Here is a 25,454-nt window from a genome sequence, read left to right on the forward strand (position 1 = left end):
CATAATAGCTAGTGATTCGTGCTTTGTTATATTATGAAAAGAATAAGCTTCAGATTTCATAATTTCTTTAAAGCTATCACAAAAGCTTGATTTATTTGGGCAGAGCTCAATCATGAAAGCCTGATTTGCGATCCTCCTATGAAGAGCCCACCTCACCGTTGAGCCCAAAGAGCAGCTTCGCCAGAGGGTTTTCTCTTGCTTTCTCAAACGACCCACCACCCATGTCCATGAGAAACTCTTTATTCATATCAGGGTCTGATATAGCTAGCGTGGGCTTGGTTTCAAACCAGTAAGGCAAGTTCTATTTGTTTTTTTTCATTTTAAAAATATTTAAAAAATATATATATATTTTTAATTTTTTTCTTTGCTACAAATTAATAATTTTTAGTATTTTTAGATCATTTTGATGCGTTGATATCAAAAATAATTTTTAAAAAATAAAAAATATATTATTTTAATATATTTTCAAGTGAAACATATTTTGAAAAACAACCATAACCACACTTCTAAATATAGACTCTAAAAACATTGGATTGAAGCTTGTTTAAGCAAATACATGATAATTAGTTGATTATAGGGGTAGAAGTTATCTTTACAAAATATATTAATTTTTTTAAAAAATATTTTTAATACATTAAAAACACATACAAAAAATTTAATTTAAAACTAAAAAAAAATATTCAAAAGCACAATTAAACCATGATATCAATGTCAAATGAAACCTAAATTAATGTGCATCAAAGAAAAAAGTTGTCAAACTTGATATGATTTTAATAAATTAATCTACAATATCTAAGACTTAAATCTCATTGAAATAGACAATTAGATAAGATATTAAAAAGAAAAAATCTACTCAACTTAAAGTAGTTTCTGCCTTTCTGGTGACACAATTAACATGAATAAACTCATTCATCACATTAACATCAATATTTTTTTTTAAAGACTATTTTAATAAAAAAAACAATTGGTACATGTTGACAGGTTACCTGCAAATTAACTTCATCACATTTTTTTCGAGTCAATTTCGTGACCTTACTATGACTAAGAATGGACGGTGGTTAGGGCCATTAATTTATGCCTGGCTTTCGGAAACGGACCTGAATTCTCCACGGAACCCATACCACCACCACCGAGTAGAATGATTTCAAGATACAGACACTTGAGGGTCTAGCTCAATGGTCAACTGTAAGGCTTGCTTTGTGACTGTCCCGAGTTCGATTCTCAAGAGTACCAGCCTGTCATCCCCGCGGTGCCTTACCTGTTTACTGGACTTGCAGGATGTTCAGTGGGCCTGGAGAATAATCATGGTGCGCGTAAGCTGGTCCGGATATTCCGGGTTACTGAAAAAAAAAAAATCAAGATACAGGCGAGTGAGAGCAACACAAGCAGAAGAAAAGGAAGATGCACTGTCAAATCTCAGACCTGTGTGTAAGAGACAAGGTACGCTAGTGTTGTTCAAGGGCTGAGGTGATGAATCGGTGATCAAACCATGTACCAGGAAATAATTTAATGTAGGTGTCTGAGGAGATTACATACTCATCAATTAATTTTATAAGCTTTAAAATTAATAATTATATAAATTTTTAATTTTTTAATATTTATGTAACTCAAAGTAATAATATTAATAAGAAAATCCAAAACTATATTAATTAAATTATACCACTCATGATTATTTCTTTTTCTTTTTTTTTCTTTTTACTAGTGACGCTGCAACATTTGAATTTATTTATTTATTTATTTGTTGTATACTGGGTCCAACCTTCTTTCTTTTCTTAAATTTATTTATGAATGGGATGATTCAATATTGATAGCTACCTAAATTGCAATCATGCATTACATGTTTCTTTCACATGGAACCAAATTGAACAGCATATCTTATCAACTTGATGATGGTGGTAATTAAATACTAGCAATTATTCAATATATTATTCTTATTTGATTGCATATCTTGTCACATGGATATGCGAGAGATTTCAATAACATTTCTTTCTTGGAGAGTAGTTGGCATGTCTATAACACAAATTCGAAGAAAACTTTACATATTTGGAGCCAATAATTGGTGTTTATAATAAGAACCCGCTGCTATAATTTTCTATATATTAAAAAAAATTAAATATTTTGTTAAAACATTACTTACACCATGCTATAATTTAGTCATTTTTTATATTTATTCTCCGTGTTCTAAAAAAATAAATTTTATATTTTTAATCAAAGTAAAATAAATTAAATTAAAATGGTTTAGAATGTAAATAATTACGGGAATTATTAAAAACATGAATTGGTAGATACAAGAACAACTAATTTATAAGATCATCAGAGTAATTTTTTCAATATTTTTCTTAGTTATTTGCAGCAAAACACCAAATATAACGCTTTTCAATTCCATTAAACCAGACAAAAACACACCATAAAACATGGTACAAAAGTAAAAATAAAAATAAAAATTAAACACTACTAAACAGAAGTACACACAATTATTCACCCAAGGTGTGAATCATATTTGAGACATCATAGTATGCGTATACTCGTGAAATGAACCTTCTGCAGTTCAGCGTCGGATTCACCGTACAACCGCTTAGAAACTCCATTGCTTTAAAGACAAAGCCACCACACAAAGCTCCTTTCAATTTAAAATCCTTCGAAAGAGGATCTGTGCACCAAATTGAGGCTGTGTGCTCAGCAAGAGGCTTGGTGCATGAACATAGGTGGGCGACACAACGAAAGAGTAACTCCTTATTATCATGGCTAGCACAATTTTTACCTCCATAACTGCTAAATTCTTACCAACACACATTCTAGGACCTATCCCAAATGGAAAAAATGAAGCCAAGTGATTTCTTGGCTCATTGAATCTCAGGGGATTGAACTCATTAGCATCTTTCCCCCATATATCAGGGTCATGATGAACAGAAGGCAAGGCTAAATAGAAATGAGTGCCAGCAGGAACGTCGAGGGCTCCCAACTTTACGTTCTTAGATGTTTGCCTCGGCAACATCACGACTGGAGGATAAAGTCGCTGTGTTTCACAGAGAATTGAGTTCACCTATAAGTAAAAACCAAGATATAAATCGTTACCAACATGAAAATGAAATTTCTAAACGGAGTTACATATATATATAGTATGGTTCTAAAATTTAGCTATGATGTAAAGCAGATTAGTGTAATCGTATCCTTCAAATACTTGATTCTTTTCCAATCCACAACACTTTGAAGCTGTCAAGTAATCAAGGACCAAACTTACAATCTTAAGGTCATTTAACTTCTCTGCAGCTATAGACTCATTCTCTCCGAAGATGGAAAACACTTCTTCTCTTGCCTTGTTTTGCCATTCTTGATGCAATGCTAAAAGGAGAAGTGCCCAAGTCAAAAGATCAGCAGTAGATTCCTTTCCTGAAAAGTAGAAGGTCTTGCATTCGTTTATAATCTCCTCAATCCCTAGTTTCTCTTCCTCGCCCTCTTGATTTTTATAGGAAGACATCAACAGACTGAGCAGGTTTCTTGAATTCTCTCTTTCACTGTTGTTATTTTTTATCAAGTTGCGTATTGCTTCACGAGTTTCCCTGTCGAATCTCCACCTCTCCCTGTTCTTTTTGGTGGGCAAAAACCTGCATATAAATGAAGCAAGAAAGTTAATCACAAATTAAAGCCACTCGGTAAAAGAAATATGATCCAAAATGCGTAGACTCTCCATATAATTAAATTAAATAATTTTGAACTGACGAGAAATAAAACATTCACCTGAACCCTGGAATATAGACATTTCCCAAAGCCTGGTAGGCAAGGTACTTGTGTTGATCTTGTAACAAAAATATACGTTTCCCTTCTTCATAATTGCTTCCAAAAGCCGTTTTGGCTATAACGTCTGAGGTGAAGTTTTGAAGCTCTCCATGTACATCAATCTCAAATTCATCTCCCCCTCCTCTTATTTCCTCCCACTTGATCAGCATCTTGGTAATGCTTTCCACAATTTCCGGCACCCAACACTGTAAAATAAAGATTTTGAGCAGGGAGTTTTTTAAGCTATCAATCTAGTGTGAGATTTTTGTCCAAGTTGCGATTAACAGAGACGGCCAAGGCCGTCATATGTTTATAGTAAAATTCAAGTTGGGCGTAAACCAGAAAAGAAGCTGCCATGTTTAGAGAGAGCAAAAGGGCTCACCTTAACCCGCTCAATCATAAACGCCTGGTTTGCGATCCTCCTATGAAGAGCCCACTCCTCACCATCCAACCCATTAAGTCCCTGTCCAAAGAGCAGCTTGGCTAGAGGGTTGTTTCGAGCCTTCTGAAACGAGCCATCACCTGTATTCATGAGAACCTCCTTGATCATATCAGGGTCCGATATAGCCAACGTTGGCTTGGTTCCGAACCAGTAGAGGAACGTCTTCCCATACTTGCGCGACCACTCGCAGTAAAATGGGGCAACTCGGTGGACGATATCGTGGTTAAAAGGCATTGGCTTTGATCTTACTTCACTAAATAGACGGCGATACTCGGGTGTGTTTCCGAAGATTGGACGGTAGTTAGGGCCACTTATGCCTTGCTTTCTGAAGTAAACTTGTGTTTTCCATGGCACCCATATCACGGAGTGTATAAATTTGAAGATGCAGACGACTAGTAACACAAGCATAATAAAAAGAAGATGCATTGCTAAATCTGTTTGCGAGTGTGTGTTAGCTAGTGAAAGGGAGAGAGAAGGTAGCTTGGAGGTAGTGTTTAGGGTGCACTCAAGGAAGGGGTATATATTAAGAAATTCTACCTTTTATTTTATTGATATAATATTTCTCATTTGATCCCTATAAATTTTCCAACTCCTTTATCTTTCTGTTCTTTATTTAATACCTTTTGAATTACAATTAATATAATTCATCATTTATTAAACATTTCTTAGCACATTCATGCAAAAATAAGAATAAATTGCATCGTTTTATCAAATAAATAAATAAACTATACCAAGATGTTTTTACAAAAGACAATAAGAAATATTAGACCAGTTTTTCATTTCTAGAAATTAGAAACTAATTTGCAAGATATATATTAAAAAATAAATAATTGGAGAAAAGATTTCACTCAAACTGGAATGACAGTACAGCCCATAATTAAATCGTTGTGAAAAAATAAATTGAAAGATCTCATCTTTGTGTTCTTAGAATTTGTTCAGTTAACCTATAATTGATTCCATATATATATATACATATATATATATATATATATATATATATATGTATGTATTATTGATGGGTTGCATCAATCTTTTAAGTGTCTTTAATTGCAATCTGTATACCCTATTATATATTTAACACCTCACCTGAGATAAAATAATACCTCACCTGAAATGATCATCGATCGGTCCCCGCCAAGAAAGGGAGATCGGATGCACCAATTTTCTGGCGAGATCGCGGTGGCAGTCCCACAACGTTTAGTGCAAAGATGTCGAATAGTTGAATCTCCCATATACATTTCGATGATGGCATGTCTCATTTGTGTTGGAACTATAGTTTTTCTGTTCGGACTCAAGAACTCAACAGAATAGAGTTGTCAAGTCAATTAGTCATATGACAACACATACAAAGACTTGTTTTGTTTACAGGAGATTAGGGTTCGCTCCTCACAAATGATGATCTTTGTTTGTCAAAATTAAAAAGAGAAGAAGAAACAACCATTTGTGATGGTGCAGATACTTTTTATTAAAAAAAAAATTATTGACCCAAACGGCAACACTTGTTGCCGTTTGGGCGGAGGCCTAAAAAGCAGTACCCACGACATTTGAATCGTGGCCCAAATGGCAGTATACATGATGTTTTTGCGCCCAAGTAGCTACACCCTTATCCTTGCAGCAGCCTGTCCAATACACCCACACATGAATAAAATAAACCAGAAAATTAATGCCAATCAACAATTTTATGTTGCGATCATCATACTGTGCCTTTTGCGCAAACATATCAAATATAACACACTTCAATTCTGTCAAATAAAACAGGACACCTGACACCATATTATACAGCCAAGATCAGGGTTACTGAAATCCCAATACTATAAGCATAAATTAAGACACCAGACCACAGACAACAGACAACGCTCTCAATTTTTAACTCGTAATCCGGCGGAGGAGGAGTTGCGCACCATACTGAGGCTGCATGCTTATCAGGAGTCTTGGAGCATGAAGGTAGGTGGGGGACACTACGAAAGAGTAACGCCTTAATATCATGGCCAGAGCAACTTTTGCTTCCATAATGGCTAAATTTTTACCAACACAGGTTCTAGGACCTAGCCCAAATGGAAAAAATGAAGCCAGGTGATTTCTAGGCTCGTTGAACCTCAGCGGTTTGAACTCGTTAGCATCTTTTCCCCATGTATCAGTGTCATGATGAATAGAAGGCAGGGCCAAGAAAAATTGTGTTCCAGCAGGAACATCAAGGGTTCCCAACTTAACGTTTTTGGTTGCTTGCCTCATCAACATCACTGCTGGAGGGTAAAGCCGAAGTGTTTCATGGATTATCAAGTTCATCTGTAAGAAAATACCGAGAGCAACAAATATGTGAAAAGTTAGGATATTCACTTAGGATATGTGCCTCGTGTTAAAGTTTTTGGAAGATTTGCCATTGTGATTGCTCTAGATGCCCTGCGTAAAACGTAATTAGACTCTCTCTGATGGAAATTAAACTTAGAAAGCAAGAAGGGAATCGACTTACAATCTTAAGATCATTTACTTTCTCTGAAAGTAGAACTTCATCTCCTCTGCAGACAGATAACACTTCTTCTCGTGCCTTGTCTTGCCATTCCTGATGCTGTGCTAAAAGGAGAAGTGCCCAAGTCAAAAGATCTGCCATGGATTCCTTTCCTGCAAAGTAGAAGGCCTTGCATTCGTTTATAATCTCCTCAACCCCCAATTTCTCTTCCTTCCCATCTTGATTTTTACAAGAAGACATCAGTAAACTAAGTAGATTTCTTGAATTTTCTCTTGCTCTGCTGTTTGTTTTGATCAGATTCCTTATTGCTTCACGAGTTTCCCTCTCTATTCTCCACCTTTCTCTGTTCTTCTTGGTGGGCAAAAACCTGCATATTGAGGAAGCCTGAAATTAAACCCCAAAGTCATTTGCCAAAGAAAATATCAAAATCCCTGGATTCTCAACATATTCCAACTCTATACAATCAGTCAAACTAAACAGCTCCAGCTAGTGCTATACAAAAAAGATTGTTCCCGTCAAAATTCAATGCAGTTTAACCTGTGTTTTGTAATCCAACATAATAGAAGGATCCATCAGGCAAGAAGTTCAACAGCAATCACGTTGACAAGGTCGATTACTCAGTCAGTTCAATGTCGACTTGCTGGTACAACAGGAAGCCAAAGATAGTTATAAATTTTCAGAATTGTGAAAGATGGAATTTTGACCAAGTTTTTCCATAACAGATGCTTTTCATGTAACATCTCTCTCCTGTATTGCTTTGAAATGGGAGCATTCCCCATGATTTCCTTTGATTAATGAAATATATTCATTTATCAATTATAATTATTATAGCTCTCCATATATGCTCAGTCTAGCATGCTTATTTGACTCAAGACAAACCTACGAAAGTTCGAGCAGCGATATTTTTAATGAACCCGAAGGAAAACGATCACCTGAAACCTGGGATGTAGACATTTCCTATAGCATCGAAGACAAGGTGCTTCTGTTTGTCCTGTAACGAGAATACTCGCTTCCCCTCCTCATAATTGCTTCCAAAAGCTGTTTTGGATATAACGTCTGATGCAAGGTCTTGAAGTTCTCTATGTACATCCATCTCAAACTCATCTCTTTCTCCTCTTATTTCCTCCCACTTTGTTAGCATCTTCACAGTGCTCGCCATAATTATCTAGCCCCCAACACTGTAAGAAATATTTTGAGTCAGGTAAGTGAAACTTTATGTCCAACTCGCAGTAATTATTGGGAAATTAGATTGCAGAATCATTCGGAATTAGTTATACATTCAATCATATATGAAAAAAAAGCTAATCAAAGACTCAACTACTTGCACATACTGATCAAACAGGAATATTAAGAGAAATTCTTCACATAATGATCCAACCTTTACTACTAATTGTAAACGTGAAGTTATTAAAGTTAGCTCTAACATTCCCCACCTTAATCCGCTCCATCATAAAAGCCTGGTTGGCGATCCTCCTATGAAGAGCCCACTCCTCGCCGACCAAACCATTAAGCCCCTGTCCGAAGAGCAGCTTAGCCTGAGGGTTAAGCCTTACCTTCTCAAATGATCCACCACCCGTGTTCATGAAAATGTCCTTAATCATGTCAAGATCAGCTGTAGCCAATATGGGAATGACTCCAAACCAGTAGAGGAACGTCTTCCCATACCTGCGTGACCACTCATGGTAAAATGGGGTTACCCGATGCACAATATTGTGGTTAAAAGGCATTGTTTTCTTCCGTGCTTCAGTAAATGAATTACGATACTCTTCTGTGTTCCCAAAGATCGGGCGGTAGTTTGGACCACTGATGCCTTGCTTTCTAAAATGCACATGGATTCTCCATGGAACCCATATCATTGAGTGTATGAATCTTAGGACGCAGACCGGTAGTAACACATAAAAAAGACAAACAAGATGCATGTTGAACTCTCTCTCTCTCGATGTCCTTCTTGCTACTTCACTTCCCTCAAGCAAGAGTTGTATAATAAAACTTACAGGCTACTCCATTGATGTTTTTTTTTCTTCAGCATAGTAAAAAAATTTAATAAAACAATACAATACAAAAATATTTAAAAAAATAACTGACGCATTACAAGTTTTATATAAAACTCATAAATCACATGTCTCATTGATGACTCACAAGCTACATTCGAGGTATGATACTTCAAATAAATTATAACCTTGGAGAAAAAATTGATTGATATACAATATTTTTTTTCTTTATAAAATTTATTAAATATTGCTAATATTATAACTGACGATGAGTGCTAATTTTTTTTTTTTTAATGTATGTATACGTGTTCATTACTTCCTACGCAAAAATATATTTTGCCAAATCAACTGGACACAAACAAAATGTCATCTGACATAACAAGATGATATTGCCCTGTGTATTTTTCCGATCTCCATTAATAGAAGGAAATAAAGGAGAGCGGGGCCGGGAAGATGGATTCCGGTCCGACAAAAACATGATTGTCCACTCTACCATTATAATATTAATATTTTTTTTTTTTCTACTACTACTTTTGATAGTGCGGCATCCACTACGTCTTGTGCTTGAATTTTTTTTTTTTTTTTTTCCTTGCAACTTTTGGGAGTGCAGCATCCACTACGTCCGGTGTAATAATGTATTAATTGTTCTTTTTTGTGCATCTCAGCTTGTCTAACCAATGATGATGCTAATTAAGAAACAATTGATGATGTAGTGCGACAACCACACATATTATAATTTAATTTCCACTATTTAATTTTGTCGCTTGAATGGAAAATGAGAGACTGAATTAAAGCATGAATCTTGCGTTTTTTGTGGCCCAATTTAAAGCCCAGGAAGAATACGAAACCAGCAAACTCCAAATAAGAAAAACAATTGTTGTCCGGCCAGTAGAAAACTCAGGGCCAAATAAGCAAAGCCATTATTAGACTATAAACGAGTAAAAATCAAAGTTTGGTAACGTTAACCTGCAAATAAAATGGAAGCATGGTTCAATCCAAAGGAGAGATTAATGAGTTATGGTATTTTATCATAGAACTAAAGTAGAAATGGTGGAGATTTATCACTTTGTTTTAGTTAAAAACTTGTACAAATCCTTTGGAATACCATGATCATGAAACTCTTGCTTTCTTTTGTCCTTCGCAGGAAGAAAAATTTATTATGACTTGGATAATTGATAAAAAGGGTAAATTCTAGTTTATCCTCTAAGATTAATGGGGATTTCTCAATTTCACTTAAAAATATTTTTTAATGATTTTTTTTTTATTTAAATTCATTTTTTATTGGATGATATTGAGATAATTCTATTGAAATTAAAATATTTTCCCTTATGATCACATATATTAATAAGAGAAAAATTGAAACTATAATAAAAAGCTAGTTTTTAGGTTGAGATAATTATTAAACATGGTTAATTAGAGCCTTGATTATCAAAGCGGTCACGAGTTCGAATCTCAACATTCTTATTTATTTGATAAAAAATAAGTATAAGGTAATATAAATCTATACAAGTTTTAAACTCAAATGACTTTATTTAAGAAAATATATTAAAAAATAATATAAATCATATATTGAGGCTTTATTTATTAACTTAAATTATTAAATTGAGATGATATTTTAACGGTGAAATTGTATAAAATATCCCATAAACTTTAAATGAAAAAGTTTAAATACTGATCAAATAATTCTTACTGGGAATATTAAAAGCTGATTCATTAACTTTATAGAAACTTAAGAGTAAATGCATAAAGCAGCCACACTATATTTCACGAGCACTAAAATATCCGAAGCCTAGCAACCTCGGGCTTGTTCCCTTTGGTTCGGTATTCAACAAGCTACAGTCCTCAGGTAATTAGCGCTTGTTTTTTGAAATTAGATTATTAATTACAATAAAGAAGCGATCATGATATAAATTATGAAACAAGCATGACATTACAAAAGTGCATTCAAATGGTGCCATGGGGAAATATTTAGTGGGATATGGGATAGGGTAATGCAAGGTTGGAAACTATAATATATGGTAGTGGGAGAATATGATTTGACTTGTGAACAGAGAACACTTTGGATTTAAAAAAAATTTAGATGATTTTTTTAATATTAAAATATTGATATATTAAATTAATCTAAACTTCACAGTTTAACCCATTATACTTAAGATCCGATTACTCTGCCGCCGGCTTTAAAAACTATTAGACCACTTCTATAAATTAATTTAAGCAGGCAATTCATTGAATTTATGGTAATCCAGTGTTTGTTTCACCTACCATAGACCCATACCATTAATTAAATTAAAATAAAAACGAGCAAGCGGCGTCAGTGGTTGCCAATACATGTTTCTTTACCAAACTAAAGAAACTGATCACTTGAAAAATAATACTGTAACCTAAATAATTTCATTAATTAAATTAAAATAAAACCGAACAAGATCAATATATATAGACTTCGCAGAAAATATCAGAAAATTACAGAGTTTTATATTGATTATATAGCCATTAACTAATTAACTCAAAGCTGATTTTGTTGCAAAAACGGAAGAAAATGAAAAAAGAGAAAACGTTTTTCATTTTGATGTTGATGATCATGGCGAAGAAGAACCTGATTTCGACAGAGAGGACAAGTGGAATGAGACTGGAACCAGGCGTCTATGCACGCAACATGGAAGCAGTGCTTGCATTTCAGCAACTTCCTCAGCCTCTCACCATCCACCACTTCATGGAGGCAAACCACGCAATATGGGGTCTCGTAATCATCGTTCTTTCTGGGATAATGCTTCTGGCGAAAGGTGAAAGAAGGGATGTGGTTTCTTCTCCACAGTACCTCTGTGCATAGTCGTATGGCAAAGATGACGACTATGACGACAATGGTGTTCTTGCAATTTGCTGTGGCTGCTATACAGCTAGCTACTTTTCTCACCACCGACTCCATCTCATCTTTCATCGTCTTGTAAGAAAGATATCGAAGCTGTTTGCATATGTATTGTGAAGAGGAGAGGAGAGAAGAATATCGAAGCAGCCAGCAACCTTGTCGAGACAAACCATGCTACATCAGACGAATGTGTGTTGTTCCATGGAGAATAGAAAAAAAAAAAAAAAAAAAAAGGAAGGCGGGGAGAATTAGGTGATATACTCTCGCACCGAAGGCACCATCCAGAAGATGATGACTCGGCTTATCAACTACTCTTGATGATGAATTAAGCTTATATTAATGGTCACTTTATAAGGTGTCTTTCTTCTCTAATTTTACGGTGCATTTAATTGAATGTATTTTTTTATTTTTATATAATAGATGTTTTTGAACCGGCATATTTCTTTATTAAAAATATTTTTTTAACTTAAAAATATATTAAAATATATTTTTTTTTATTTTTAATACCAGCATATTAAAATCATTGAAAAAACATTAAAAAAATATATTAATTTGATGTATTTTTAAAACAAACATGATTTTAAAAGACATCTAAAAACAAAAATTACAACACTTCTGTATAGATTCTAATTCAAATGAATTTAATTATTATGTTTTTGAATTCTAATCTCAAAAAGTTTGAAAAATCAAAAGAATTAACAAACAATAGCCTTGACAACGACCTCTTAATATTTTAACCATATTGTTTGGTCATCGTGTATTTGAACATATTACAAGTATAGATAATCGTAGCTTCCAAAACAGTATTACATAAGCGTAGGGCATGCTAGAACTTATTATTACTTCTTGTGGAAAATACCATCTCCGAACATAAAAAGTTGTTTACATTTCCAGAGAGATTATTATAAATAAATAAAAAATTGATTTTATACACACACAAGCAACCATATACTTATAATAAAAATCAACAATAATATCGGGGTTGAATACTCCTATTAATATTTTTTATATCAGTTTAGTTAACCCAAGTTTTGAATTTATGTTCTTTATCACGTAACTAATATTTTTTACCAAATTAATTAAGCACAGATGGAGGCAATAAACGGGCCATATAGATGGAGTACAATGCCTGAGGTCTAAGTGCTTAGTTGTTTGAAGTAGCAGGAAAGAACAGGTGCACCAAACTTCAAGATTGTCAATGCTTGATTTTTCAGCCAGTGCTCTGCTGCCATGCGTAACATGATCCAAAGGGAACAAACATAAATAATATTTTAAAAAATAATTATAATTATAATCATATTACTAAAGCTCTCGTATAAACAGTGAAGCTACAGATGTAATTTCAGTTTTTAAAGCATCGAAGGGTAACGACAAGTCTTTGATCTCGTTATTCAATACTAGGAAGTCAACTTAACCACTTCGTCTGAGTTTTGACTATCTTGAACTGGTACGTATGTAGATTGAAACTGGTGTCGGTTATCTGACAAGTTAGGTTACCGAATGCAATGACTTATAGCGGCCCAGCACAGATTTTGTCAGATTTCTGAAGGCTCACAACTGTTCTGCATTGATCATATCATATTTTCAGCACTTCAAAGAAATTCTTATAATTAATTGTTCTTATTAAATGCAATCGTGTTTGGGTTGCGTTTGGGTTACGATGTAAAATGTTTTTTAAAAGATTTTCTTTATTAAAAATATTTTTTTAAAATGTTAAAATCATAAAATATATTTTAAAAAATTTAAATTTAATATTTTTAAAATAAAAAACAACCTTAAAAAACATCTAAATCAGAAATAAAAACTATAGCGTTAGCATGAAGCCATTTCAATTTTTTTCTTTTATGAATCCATCTGGGATAAAATCAGCTAGCAAGGAGGGAATACCCATGGTTGGGTTTTATTTACCTGAATAAAAAATAACCATATGAACCCAAACAAGTATTGATTTTTAATACATAAACCAAACTAAAGCCCAAAACCTATTTATGTATACATGTAATTTTTTCAAACATTAAAGTTATTTATCTATTTTAAGTCGTGTTTTGAGTAAGAATAATTATTTTCAGTTTAGTTTTTATATAAAAAAATAATAAAATTAATTTTTTTTTTTAAAATCAAAATCAGTTCAAACCGACTAAGTTTCAGTCTGATTCAGTTTTTTAGGACAAAAACTGGTTCAAATCAATTTGACTTGATTTTTTATGGTTTGACTTGTTTTTTCAATTTGGATTCGGTTCAATTTAATTTTTTTAATTTTAGACTTATAAATCCGAGATCAAACCAAATCAGTTGATTTTTTTAAAATTTTAATTAATTTTTTTTTTCAATTCCGTTTTTTCTATTATTCTTTTCCTGATTTTATCAGTTTAATCAATTTTTTAATCTTCCTCACCCGCAAACTATATTCATATCCATACTCTACAACTTTTTGCTTTCAGCTTTTACTCAAACTCTATCCACTCGAGTAGGACCAGTCTCTATCGAGCTAGGGTGAGAGGGTGATGACTTTAGTGATTCGAGATCAAAACATGATACTGTAAACTGTATATTTACAATTAGCCCTTTTAACTCTTCAAGACCGGAAGAGATGTAAAAAGTACTCTTTTTTTCAAGGTCATCAGATGTTTCAGTTAAAGTTTGCTTCAGAAAATTTGCTTTAGAAAATCAAGGCAACATTTAATTACTCTTAATGGGTAAATTTTCAAGGTATAAAAAATTAGTTTAAAACAATCCCAAGAATAAATTTATTTTTATCTCCATCATCACATCTGTAACCAATCTCCTCCATCTCTCCGGCTCCAAAACAATAAACAAAAGTTACTTCTCAACCAATTCCCCTCACTGGGCAAATTAAACATGAGAAACAAAGAGAGAGAAGGAGATGGGAGAAAGGAGAGAATCGTGGGCTCAAAAGGAAGCATTATTGGTGCTTTATTTACTAGTTCATATTAGAACCATGTCATAGGAACAAGAATATTGAGGTATATACCTCATCGCATAAACTAAAACTACTATGATAAGAAGCATGGTGTCCGCTTAATGAATAAACTATGCCTTCCCAACAACGTATAATGCAACTACACCATAAGAAAATATCACCTGAAAAGGAGAATAAATTCTGTTAATTATATATAACCTGGTACAGATGCTAGTTGATGAAAGATGCAATGCATTATCTCCAAGCCTAGAAAGCTATGTTCCAAATGCAGACACGAACAACATGAAGAGAATCATTCACCACTCAATGGAATATCTTGAAGTATGCTTCTCATGCACTGCACTACAGAATATCTTCCAGTGTTCCTCCTGGAACTTGAGATAAAAAAGATCCTCACGAGCTTCATTTTGTGGAATTCACACACAACAATAACACCACAGGACTTGTTATTCATTGATGTAAAACTGAAGCTAGTTTGGGGATATCAAGAAAAAATGTTTTAAGGATCTCAATTCCCTACCAAAATCTCCAAATCTAGTAATGTTTCACCCAACACTGACCAACTTTAGATTTGCATGGTGATTTTCAAGCATTTTGGGAGCATACATGACATTAAAACATCAGCAGTTATAGAGCATGTATAGGTCTAAACCAGAAAAATATTACCTTTATATTAGGTTTGATATATCTGGCACAATGGAAACACCTAAACAGCAACCTGCACAAGTATAATCAATAAGGGGGGGCCTATTTCCAGATAAGATAATCCACAACATGATCATCAATTAATTCCTTTTTCGTTTTAAACAAAAATTAAATTGAAAATTAAAATTAAAGTGTTATCAAAAGTCAAATATTGCAGTCATGTCAATATGAATTTCCCTTTTGGAACCCTCATATCATGCAGCAATTACCTGTTAAGCACAAGCAATCTAGTTTATTGAGCAGAATTTTTAATTTCCATATGATACCTAAGCATTGTTTTCTCCATATTCCAATTGTCCTCAATTCTTGATACCTTCTCCATAAAACCAGAGTTGATAAACTTCTCCACTTGCATTGAATTACCTTTTTGTTATGTTCAAGAGAAGTTGCTGTTATTGGTGGGCAACATGCATTCGGAAATGAAAGTTCTTAGCTATATCCTATGGCAAAGTAAAGGATCACACACAAGCACTTTCTTGTTTTATACACCCGGATATTAAATTGCACGCATCCACATCCTATCTGGTCTCATAAAGGCCATTACTCAGTATTAGCCTCGCTTAAGCATGCCTGGAGGGTCCAAAAAGGTGCTAACAGTAAGCATTGTTGCATTAAGATGGTCTTTCCAGTACTCAAACTAGCACAGAAAATGCTCCTTCTAAGTTATATGCATTGTACAAACCACACACACACACACACACACATCTTTTGAAAATAATCCTGACTACATTCAGAACCCAGGAAATGCAGGTCATCAGATGGCAACCATAGAGCCCATCAATAAACTACTACTTTGCAAAAGCTTCTTGAAGGAAGCATTATAGGCTGAATTCTCATGTTATTTCCAAATGCTAGGTTATTTACAAAATATAGGCTTCACAAAATGCATGGCATTTGTCAAGCAATACAATAACATGCATCTCATTCTGCATCAAAAGAAGACGAAGCTTGATTCTGCGCACATTTCTGATGATATTATTCACAGCATAACGATAAATTTTCTCAAGATTACACATTTCTGTATACAACGGAATTCCTACAGGATAGCACAGCGATGCTGCTTTACCTTCTCTTCTTCTGGGGTAAAGATGGCTTTAACTACCTCAAAAACCTCATCAATAGGCTTTGCAGCATCAACCTAGAGGTCAAGGGAAATAAATCTGATGGTTATAGTAATCAAGCAATATTTATTTCAATATAGAAACAATTGCATGAACATGTTACCTTTCGAACTTTCCCCTTGGAGTCATAATACTCGACCACGGGAAGGCTAGACTCTAGAAAAACTTTAAACCGCTTCCTTATTGTCTCAATGTTGTCATCTTCTCTTCCCTTAATTACCAAGAAAAAGAGAAGAAATGACGAATAAAGAAACATTAGGACATGAGATGAAAAAAAAAAGGAACAAGAAAAACTAAGAATATGACCTCCTTGAGAAATATGTTATGTCTATGAATATTTATATTACATAGAGAGAGTTGTCACATTATTCCAACCTGGTTCCTGCTCAAAATACGCCTCTCCATCTCCTCTTCAGGACAATCAAAGAAAAGGACAAATGCCGGCTCAATTTTGGTCTGGATAATAATATATTATGGTAAGAATGCTATTCAAACCAAGCAGAAAGCAATACCTCCCTTTACCACTTTAGCTACAGTCTATGGGGAAAATATTGGTTCAGAAAATTGTGTAAAAACTTACAACAGCTTCAAAAGCAGCCCGGTTTTCCTCATTGCGGGGAAAGCCATCAATCAGAAATTTGTCGTTTCCACTATCCTGCATTGCTTTTTGGAGGAGCTTTATTGTTACCTCTGAAGGCACTATCTTGCCCTCCTTAATCATGTTCTGAATCATGGTTCTGTAGATGACAAGGAACAAGATTACCAAGTGTTCAATGATAAGGGCAGGGCAGAAATTACAGAAGTTCCAAAATCTAACACCACACCACATGACCAAAAGGAACAATATATGAAGGGACATATAAGGCAACCCTGACTCAATATCCACACAAAAAAGTGCAGAAAATATAAGCCCTTGAAGGGTGATCCAAACAACATATTTAACATCTGACTACAGGAGCAGGTAGGACAGGCAGAAAAATTTCCAATCATTCGATACATTATATGCAAAATGCACCCTATTCCAATAAAGAAAGACAGGGCTTGGTAGGAATGAGTACCCACACCACCAGGTTTAAGAAGGGGTAAACCTAAACACTCCCATTTGGTATTCCTATACAAATATTCATCATCGAACATAACATGGAGAGTGATCAAATTACTGAGAGCAAACCAAGAATGAGAGGAGGAAAACTAGCATGATCCTTGTTAATTGTTATGCAACAAGGAAAGAGAGGTTCCATGAATCATTCTATTTTTTTTCTTTTTTTTACATTCTGTAATGTTTTAGCTTTTCTTATAAATCTAATCTATTTAGGAAGTCAACATGCTTGGGAACCTTAGAACTATTTAGGAATCTTACTTTATTCAGGAAATTAGAGCATTAGTTAGATAGTTCTCTATTATTTATGGTTTTTTTCCTATGATTAAAAATCCCTAATTAGTTTAGTACTGTTAGGGCTATTTGGTGTCTATAAAAGGAGCACCAAACCAATTCTGCGAAATCATAAAGACTTCAATAATGAATTATGATCATTCGATTTAGTTTAAGGACTGTGGCCTGATAGGGCATCCTATTTACTTTAATGAAATTTTATTCTTCTTCTTCTAAACTCCTCTTGCCACACTGTCCATAACCTATTAATAGCTGAAATCCATAACTTCTAGACAAGTTTTCTGATCTACATACCCTTACTCAACATGAAACTTCTGTGGGACACAGACTCACAGTCATCCTAGATCACCATGTCACTAATAGAAGATTGAACAGGAGGGATGGAATGATCAAAAGCTTGAGAATTTACTCCCGAGCATCATTATAATAAACTGAATAAGGAATCAAATAAAAAACAAACATTGTTTGTCAAGATATGGCATTTGAAGACTTGTTACAATGGTCCCAGATTATTTCTAGTAATATTTTTTAAGGTTATCATGGAAAAATAGTGACATTTTAAAATTGATAGAGACAACAAATGTAAGGGTAGCTAAACAAAAAATAAGTGCAAGCCATACCCATTTTCAGAACCAGATTTAATTTCTGCTCTAAGAAGATCTCCAGCACTAAGATGAGTGTAACCAAAGTGTTCGACAATATTGGCACACTGGGTACCCTTTCCACTTCCAGGGCCACCTGATCACTCAAGAGAAACAATCAACCAGGTGTAGGAAAAAAACACTTTCAAGCACGCAGAAGAGGAAACGAAGACAACTCCAAATAACCCAGATACGGATACAGTCCAACTACCAATAATATGACATTTTATGCTCTTCTATCAACAATATTGTCAAGACATGACAACGTTATGTAATTAAGGTTTACAAAACAGGCGATGTCACTAAGAACAGACAAGCAATGAGTTATAACTAAAAACTGAAATGAAAGAAAAGAAAATGGTCTGACCCAAAACAAAAACAACAGTAGGCTTCTTCTCAGAATCACCGGCAGTCCCCATGAGCGTTTTTCAAATGCAGAATCTGCAACGACAACACCACACCATAAAATGTGAGAAATAATATAGCATAGGATGATTATGCGGATGCAGTTCAATTCTTAATAGATCTGATCTTGAGACACCGCACCGACAGGTAGATCTACTTTACTATCCTCTGTTTATCAAATTTTACGTGATAGATCGGAAGAAACTGCAGGGTGAATTAGCACTAAGTGTGAAATGCAGGTGCAAAAATAAAGAGAATGGGATCATTTCTCATATATAACCAAATCTATCTGAGAAAGGAAAATAGAGGAGAGATCTGATGCGGAGGAATAGCTTACCTTCTTCTGAGGGAGGGAGAGAGAGAATGGAAGGAAATGGAAATGGTAACAGCTTTGTACCGCAGAGGGAGGAACCTGTTGAGGGGGAGCAGGGTGCTCTCTCTTTATATTTATACAGGAGGGGAGAGAGGGGTGTGAGTATAACAATAACCCTCGGGATTTGTGAAATTACATAGGATTTTGAAAATTGATAAAAATTCAAATATTTATTTAATAATATATTGCATAGAAAGTTCTTTTTTGTCTAAAATATCTAGAATATTTTTTAAAGTCATTCTTGGGGGATTTTTAAAATATTAAGAAAAGTTTTGATTATTGATATAAAACTCGATTGTGTTGGTGTTTATCTGGTCATGACCTAGACAGTTTTCCAGTGTTTCGTTTGTTTTTTTTTTATTATGTTACAGTGTATTTTTTTTTTATAAATATTTTTTAAGATTTTTTTATTTTTAATATTAGTATATTAAAATTACTAAAAACACTAAAAGCATCAATTTATTTAAAGACACACATATTTTTAAAACAACACAATTTTAAATAAGCATTTATCATGTCAAATTAGTGATAAGTTGATATAGTTAAACTGATTAAACAAGTTGATATATGATTCATCCATAATTCAAATAAAATATGGTTTTATTTTTTTAAAAAAATTAAAATAATATTATTTTAATTTTTTATTTAAAAAATATTAAAATGATATTGTTTTTGAATTGACAGAAATTAACCTAAATTAACTACCCAACTTATAACTTATATCTATAGTCAGTCATGAAAGAAGCGAAGTTTTATAGCTACATGTTCGGCATTTTGATGTGTATTATTTTTTAAATGTGATTTTTATTTTAAAATACTTTAAAACAAATTTATTTTAAGATATTTTTCATTTATAATATCAATACATTAAATTCATAAAAAAACTAGAAAACTAATAATTTAATAATTTTTCAAGCCAAATATATTCTTAAAACTTACACAACTACAGTTACAAGCATAAAAATAAATGTTATATTTTTAATTCCTAAATAATGGTAATGATTATGATAGCACGTTTTTTGGAATGGAAATGAAGGAGAGTAACGAGCGGTGTTTCCTCTTTCTGAGGCGTTTGGTAAGGTTGGTGATTTCACTTTGCGTAACTCGAACGACCAGACGTCCATTCCCATTCCCCAGATCCCTCATCTTCTTTCTATCTGTCAAGTTTTCTTCTTGTTTAGAGTGAATCTCAAGCTTTAATGGCCTCCCTCATTCCTCCACCTCCCTGTCACAAACCATTCTTTATTCTTTATTTTTTATTTTACAGCTAAATCGGTAGTTAATGCAATTTTCAATGCTTTATTTATTTATTAATTATTAACAATCAAGCTAGTTTTCAAGGATTTTATGCAAATTATTCACGCTTAACAATGCACCCAGTAGAATTAATCTATCACCTAATCTAATATATTTTTTTTAAAATTCGAACCCTTTTTGAAAAAAGAAAAGAAAAGAAGAATAAAGACTAATACCAGTCGAGCTACAAGTGTCTGGCAGTAGTTTAATCATGCAAAGCAAGGGAGGCTTGAGCCAATAATATGGATTCACCTGCGATAGCGAAGAACACAAATCTTGATGAAATATGTGCAGATTTCACATCAAGTGGGAGGACAGGACCACCTAGGCCAAATCAACACTGTTCTTATTCTTATATTCTCCATCCAAATCTGATGCTCTGGAAACAGACCAAACATGCATACATGTTGGATTCCAATCAAATCACAGCCAACAAGATCTCCACCATCTGTTAAGATGCAAGGCACAGAAGAACTGCATTCGGTGAGAGTCCAAGGAGAGTGCTTAGCTTTTCAAAGAGGAGGAAAGCAACTGTATCCTTTCCTGATCCTGATGACAAAGCTGCTTCTGGATTTGGTGTGTCTGGAGATCATGGCACCAAATCCTCTGAAGTTTATGGTTTTGTGGGCTCCATCACTACCGTTGTTGCTACAGGTGTCTTTAACTTTCATCTTCTTGAACTTAGCATTCATGTGGAAATTATATTAACTCTGTGCTTGCCTTGATATTCTGAATTCACCATTTTAATTGCCACGAAATATTTTACTTGCTGGATGAAAGAAGTTTGGTCACCTTAACATGGAATCAATAACTTGTTTGCCCTTTTTTCTCGGGACATTACTGCTCCACCTTATCAGAAAGAGCAATATTTAAGTTCGATACTGAATTCCATTCTTTTTGTCCGAGCAGTCATTTTCTTGGCATGGGCATATGTTCCTGAAAATTGGTTGCACACAATTGGAATCTTTTGCTATTCTTACAAGTCAGTGGCCATGTTGCTTTGCTTTGACTAGTCTTGTCTTCTAGATTGAGGAAAGTACATGATGAGTAGGCCTAGTTGTAACTTGGATTCTGCTCTTCAGGTACCGGGCATTGGCTGTGCCAACTTATGCCATGTTGACAATCTTACTAGCTCTGCTATTTTACGTAGGACTCAACTCCATGTCAGCCCCGCCCCCGAGCTCCTTGAATACAATTTTTGGTATGTTGCTCCTGCAAATGTGAGAAATCACTTTTTGGCTCCCGACGAGCTACATGTTTATATGATGTTGTGCTCTGTGTTGTACAGATGGATTCAGTAGGGAACCTTGTACCTTCATTCCATCGAGGGAGGGAGATGAGTAGCCCATCGAACCCATATCTGACAATGGCATCAACAAAATCAAAAAAATCTCATGTTTACTGATGTGAAATTAATTAATGACCTCATTTTTGTCGATGAATGGTGAGAAATGAAAGATGCACCATCGAAAGCTGTATTGGTTGTGCCCCATCGAAAGCTTCTGCGTTTGAACAACCACAACAACTTAATTATTTAATTATACTCCCAAAGCAGATTTATAATAGTGAAGTCTATTATTAATTGTGATACAACCACAGAAAGAAATAGTAAAGAGTTGCTTTTTGGACGGGAAAACTCATTAATAGTGTTGTTCATGATTTTCTTCCCCAAATAGTGGAGCATGCTCCACTGTTTATGGTTTTTTCTGACCGGACCGGTCTAGTTCAAAGTTAAAAATATATTGAACCGGTCTAATCTAATAAAATATAAAAAAATATTTTTTATTTTTAATTGTTTTTTATTCGAAAAACTAGTGTTAAAAAAATATTTTATATAAAATATTATTTATTTCATGATATAATAGTAATAGTTAAATCTACAATATTTAAATTAAAAATTCATCAACATTAATATATATTTTTAAAAATTATTTTATAACCTCAGTTTCAAAAAGTAGTCTTAACAAAACACATTAAACTATTTTTTATTCAACCTCAATTTTAACAACATATTTTAACCAAACATATATTTTTCTAAATCAATCTTTTTATAAAATAACTTTTTTTCAAACCACAACCACAATAACTACTGCAATAACAAACACGATCTTACAGTTTATTCATGAAAATTAACTTCAAGCTTGCAACTTTCTTGAAACATGTGTGACATCTTTCTTTACAGTGGAATATAAAATCCTCACTACTTCTCTCTGTCTTAAAACGAAAATGTAACTGACCATAGCTTGTTGAAACCCCAAGGCAATGGAATTCTGCTCTTACAGAGATTCAAACTTCATCGTGCATTGCAATTCTACCAGCAGGTTGAAAACTTTGAATGAGCAACAAAAGCACGATTCAATTCCGGTGAGGTCTAGCTCTCGCACATAGAACTCCATATCTGTATTTCGGAAGAGGCGATTCCTATAAATCGCGAAGAATGTAACAGTCTTGCTAGCTCTAGCCATTAATCAGTCATCCAGATGCAAAAAGAAAAAAAATTAAAAGGGCTCTTACGAAAGCAAGCAATCACACCAAATTCAACTCAAAATCCAATCTTTAGTTCTTGATTATCCAAAATTCAAGCCATCTCAGAAGAAGAGAGAAAGAAGGTTACATTTGAAAAGATTAGAGGTTTTGAGAAGAATGTTGGTTGAAGAAATCTGCAATAGCTTCGAGAGAAAAAAAGGCGCACTCATCTTCGCTCTTTTTTGAAATCAAGAGATGCAAACAAACCATTTTTGGGGGGTTTTATGTTCTTCGTCTCTTCTCTTCAGGATTTACGAACACTATCTTCCTTCCCATCCTGATGGCAATCATACTCTAAGTCCAACCTTTCGATGCTAGTGGCCCAGCATCTTCTCTTCTTTGGGCTGAGTTTGCTGGAATTGGGCTTTCTAGTCTGCTTCCAGACCCAATGAATGAGTCCAGACTTTTTTCTTTTCTTCTTCTCTTTTTTTTTTTTTTTAATTGAATAAGTGGATTAACCTAGTTAATCAATTAAAAATAATATATAATAAAACTAAATCATATTCCATGTGTAGGTTTTTAAAAACTTTTCAAATTTATAGAGGGTAAAGGTTTAAGTATTAACAAAAATAATTTATTTTTATGTTTTATTCTAAAATCAACCTTTTGACCAATCAGTTCTTAATCAGAATGAACTAAATTAGGTTTTGAACGAAATTAATATCCTAATTAATTTAATTAAAAACTTAACCATAGTCAACATGATAAGCCGAACTGATTTTGACAGCTGTAAAATGGACATGTACGGACATTACAACCAACCAAAGCATGTAAGGAATCAGACCACACCATTCAATGATTCGCATATCTCTCTCGCTCTGGAACTTCCTCTCTGATTTTGTTTCCCATCTCTCATTCCTAGCAAAACCAGACATACTACTGCTCAAGCATGGTATCCTTTGCTTCCATTCAGCTTCCTCCGCCTCCTCACCACCAGCACCACCACCACCACACCCTCGTTTCTGCCCATCTCCACAAAACTACAATGTACCAACCAAACCGCTTCAAAGATTTTCCCCGCATGTCATCCATTTCATCGAATGCTCGACCAATCCACAGGTTTTTTTCTTTCTCTTACTTCACTGTCTCCCTGCATTTTTCTGGCCTGATTTTTTTCATTGCCTCGTATTATGATAGCGGTGGAAGTTCCCTGGCCTCTGTTGCTCCTTTGGAAGCAATACTTTTCGACATTGATGGAACATTGTGTGATTCAGATCCTCTCCATTTTTATGCTTTTCGCGACATGCTTCAAGAAGTTAGTCATTTTCCTTCTTTTGATTCATAATATTCTCAATTATGTGTTCTGCAAAAGAAAATTTAGCAGGATGACTTAAAACGGGGCCAATGGTGTTCCATTCCCTCACCACACAGATAGGTTTCAATGGAGGAACTCCCATCACCGAGGAATTCTTCATCAAAAATATTAGTGGTAAGCATAATGAAGAACTACGCGAAATCCTCCTTCCTGATTGGGAAATCCAAAGATCCCGCAAGTTCTTGGAAGATAAAGAAGCATTGTTTCGAAGGTCACTTTATAGTATAATCTTCTTTTCTATTATTACAAGTTCAAAAGTTCTCTTTCCTTGCCTCAAGTGGGACTTGAATTGATTGAAATTAATGTACAGATTGGCATCGGAACAATTACAGCCTATGAAGGGCTTGCAAAAGTTGTGCAAATGGATTGAGGATCGCGGTTTGAGAAGAGCTGCTGTTACTAATGCTCCAAGATCAAATGCTGAGCTTTTAATATCCATGTTAGGCCTGTCAGATTTCTTCGAAATTCTTGTTCTTGCGAGTGAATGTGACCGCGTAAAACCATTTCCTGACCCCTATCTGAAAGCCCTCCAAGAACTTGACATTTCTCATAAGCATGCCTTTGTGTTGGAGGTTTGTCTCTTTACCTGTAACTGATATTTATTTTTGTATTTTAAAAATATTTTTAAAAAAAATTTAAAATTTTTTAATTTTTTATTTACTACGAATTAATATTTTATTTTATATTTTTAAATCGTTTTGATACATGTTGATGTTAAAAATAATTTTTTAAAAATAAAAAAATATATTATTTTAATATATTTCTGAATACAGATGCAATTATATTTAAACAGGCTCGAGTAATATTTGATATTAGGTTCCCCTCTGTTGTAAATTTTGCTTTGCCAGGACTCTGTTTCGGGTATAAAAGCAGGGATGGGTGCTGGGATGCCAGTGGTGGGTTTAGGTACAAGGAACCCTGCACAGTTGCTGATAGAAGCTGGAGCTGTTTTTGTTATTGCGGATTTTGACGACCCAAAGCTGTGGACAGAATTAGAAGAAATGGAGATAAAGGCAGAGGCAACCACAACCACCAAATAGAAACAGTGATACAACGCGACTCGTGTGATAAATCAAGGGGCGAAGCATTACGTAATCCCAGGAGCTAGTTATGTATGGCTGCATAACACCTTGACCTAATGAAAGTAGAGCTATAGCATATTGGATTTTTGCTCCATTGTATTTCAAATGAAATGATC

The 25,454-nt window shown here is 34.1% G+C and overlaps 5 protein-coding genes and 1 non-coding gene across 8 annotated transcripts; 2 read left to right on the forward strand and 4 right to left on the reverse strand.

Moving 5' to 3' along the window:
- Positions 1–2,469: 2,469 nt before the first annotated feature.
- Positions 2,470–4,874, reverse strand: LOC118034119 (cytochrome P450 734A1). Its single transcript, XM_035039314.2, has 4 exons — positions 4,160–4,874; positions 3,739–3,983; positions 3,242–3,605; positions 2,470–3,043 (listed from the first exon to the last, which is right to left on the reverse strand). Exons 1-4 carry the CDS (start codon positions 4,643–4,645, stop codon positions 2,624–2,626), a joined length of 1,515 nt encoding a protein of 504 aa, XP_034895205.1. The 5' UTR covers positions 4,646–4,874; the 3' UTR covers positions 2,470–2,623.
- A 984-nt stretch (positions 4,875–5,858) lies between these two features.
- On the reverse strand, positions 5,859–8,741 carry LOC118034120 (cytochrome P450 CYP72A219). 2 transcript variants are annotated; one of them, XM_073404166.1, is made up of 4 exons: positions 8,120–8,741; positions 7,619–7,864; positions 6,690–7,053; positions 5,859–6,505 (listed from the first exon to the last, which is right to left on the reverse strand). In XM_073404166.1, the coding sequence occupies exons 2-4, from the start codon at positions 7,843–7,845 to the stop codon at positions 6,086–6,088; spliced, it is 1,011 nt and encodes a 336-aa protein (XP_073260267.1). In that variant the 5' UTR covers positions 7,846–7,864; positions 8,120–8,741; the 3' UTR covers positions 5,859–6,085. The 2 variants fall into 2 exon arrangements, with proteins under 2 accessions (XP_073260267.1, XP_073260268.1); XM_073404167.1 differs by lacking the exons at positions 7,619–7,864; positions 8,120–8,741 and adding an exon at positions 7,224–7,591 and having other exon boundaries at positions 6,690–7,070.
- LOC140954530 (cytochrome P450 734A1-like) lies at positions 8,048–8,542 on the reverse strand. Its single transcript, XM_073404427.1, has one exon. The coding sequence runs from the start codon at positions 8,540–8,542 to the stop codon at positions 8,048–8,050; it is 495 nt and encodes a 164-aa protein (XP_073260528.1).
- A 5,709-nt stretch (positions 8,742–14,450) lies between the features above and the next one.
- Positions 14,451–19,218, reverse strand: LOC118034118 (UMP-CMP kinase 3). 2 transcript variants are annotated; one of them, XM_035039313.2, is made up of 9 exons: positions 19,084–19,217; positions 18,709–18,782; positions 18,321–18,438; positions 16,888–17,044; positions 16,683–16,763; positions 16,411–16,518; positions 16,253–16,324; positions 15,148–15,199; positions 14,451–14,642 (listed from the first exon to the last, which is right to left on the reverse strand). In XM_035039313.2, exons 2-8 carry the CDS (start codon positions 18,758–18,760, stop codon positions 15,188–15,190), a joined length of 600 nt encoding a protein of 199 aa, XP_034895204.1. In that variant the 5' UTR covers positions 18,761–18,782; positions 19,084–19,217; the 3' UTR covers positions 14,451–14,642; positions 15,148–15,187. The 2 variants fall into 2 exon arrangements, with proteins under 2 accessions (XP_034895204.1, XP_034895203.1); XM_035039312.2 differs by lacking the exons at positions 14,451–14,642; positions 15,148–15,199 and having other exon boundaries at positions 15,990–16,324; positions 19,084–19,218.
- A 1,439-nt stretch (positions 19,219–20,657) lies between these two features.
- Positions 20,658–21,825, forward strand: LOC118034117 (phosphatidylinositol N-acetylglucosaminyltransferase subunit P). Its single transcript, XR_012167883.1, has 5 exons — positions 20,658–20,757; positions 20,872–21,069; positions 21,325–21,397; positions 21,498–21,616; positions 21,704–21,825. It is a non-coding gene; the product is annotated as a phosphatidylinositol N-acetylglucosaminyltransferase subunit P (transcript).
- A 1,895-nt stretch (positions 21,826–23,720) lies between these two features.
- On the forward strand, positions 23,721–25,432 carry LOC118034116 (haloacid dehalogenase-like hydrolase domain-containing protein Sgpp). Its single transcript, XM_035039309.2, has 5 exons — positions 23,721–24,000; positions 24,079–24,196; positions 24,313–24,467; positions 24,567–24,828; positions 25,105–25,432. Exons 1-5 carry the CDS (start codon positions 23,831–23,833, stop codon positions 25,294–25,296), a joined length of 897 nt encoding a protein of 298 aa, XP_034895200.1. The 5' UTR covers positions 23,721–23,830; the 3' UTR covers positions 25,297–25,432.
- Positions 25,433–25,454: the final 22 nt, after the last annotated feature.

The sequence above is a fragment of the Populus alba genome, chromosome 14 (assembly GCF_005239225.2).
Source record: "Populus alba chromosome 14, ASM523922v2, whole genome shotgun sequence".
Classification (NCBI taxonomy): Eukaryota; Viridiplantae; Streptophyta; class Magnoliopsida; order Malpighiales; family Salicaceae; genus Populus; species Populus alba.

What these genes read in the sequence shown, in the direction of transcription:
- LOC118034119 (XM_035039314.2), bottom strand. Translation starts at nt 4,645, where the DNA reads ATGCATCTTCTTTTTATTATGCTTGTGTTACTAGTCGTCTGCATCTTC. An exon ending in GTCTATATTCCAGGGTTCAG is followed by an intron (nt 3,606 to 3,738) that starts GTGAATGTTTTA and finishes ATTTATATGCAG; the next exon opens with GTTTTTGCCCACCAAAAAGA. An exon ending in AGTTAAATGACCTTAAGATT is followed by an intron (nt 3,044 to 3,241) that starts GTAAGTTTGGTC and finishes TTTTACTTATAG; the next exon opens with GTGAACTCAATTCTCTGTGA.
- LOC118034120 (XM_073404166.1), bottom strand. Translation starts at nt 7,845, where the DNA reads ATGGCGAGCACTGTGAAGATGCTAACAAAGTGGGAGGAAATAAGAGGA. An exon ending in GTCTACATCCCAGGTTTCAG is followed by an intron (nt 7,054 to 7,618) that starts GTGATCGTTTTC and finishes CTCAATATGCAG; the next exon opens with GTTTTTGCCCACCAAGAAGA. An exon ending in AAGTAAATGATCTTAAGATT is followed by an intron (nt 6,506 to 6,689) that starts GTAAGTCGATTC and finishes ATTTTCTTACAG; the next exon opens with ATGAACTTGATAATCCATGA.
- LOC140954530 (XM_073404427.1), bottom strand. Translation starts at nt 8,542, where the DNA reads ATGATATGGGTTCCATGGAGAATCCATGTGCATTTTAGAAAGCAAGGC.
- LOC118034118 (XM_035039312.2), bottom strand. Translation starts at nt 18,760, where the DNA reads ATGGGGACTGCCGGTGATTCTGAGAAGAAGCCTACTGTTGTTTTTGTT. An exon ending in TACTGTTGTTTTTGTTTTGG is followed by an intron (nt 18,439 to 18,708) that starts GTCAGACCATTT and finishes TTGAGTGATCAG; the next exon opens with GTGGCCCTGGAAGTGGAAAG. An exon ending in GGGCTGCTTTTGAAGCTGTT is followed by an intron (nt 16,764 to 16,887) that starts GTAAGTTTTTAC and finishes ATTATTATCCAG; the next exon opens with ACCAAAATTGAGCCGGCATT.
- LOC118034116 (XM_035039309.2), top strand. Translation starts at nt 23,831, where the DNA reads ATGGTATCCTTTGCTTCCATTCAGCTTCCTCCGCCTCCTCACCACCAG. An exon ending in TTCGCGACATGCTTCAAGAA is followed by an intron (nt 24,197 to 24,312) that starts GTTAGTCATTTT and finishes CTCACCACACAG; the next exon opens with ATAGGTTTCAATGGAGGAAC. An exon ending in AAAGAAGCATTGTTTCGAAG is followed by an intron (nt 24,468 to 24,566) that starts GTCACTTTATAG and finishes ATTAATGTACAG; the next exon opens with ATTGGCATCGGAACAATTAC.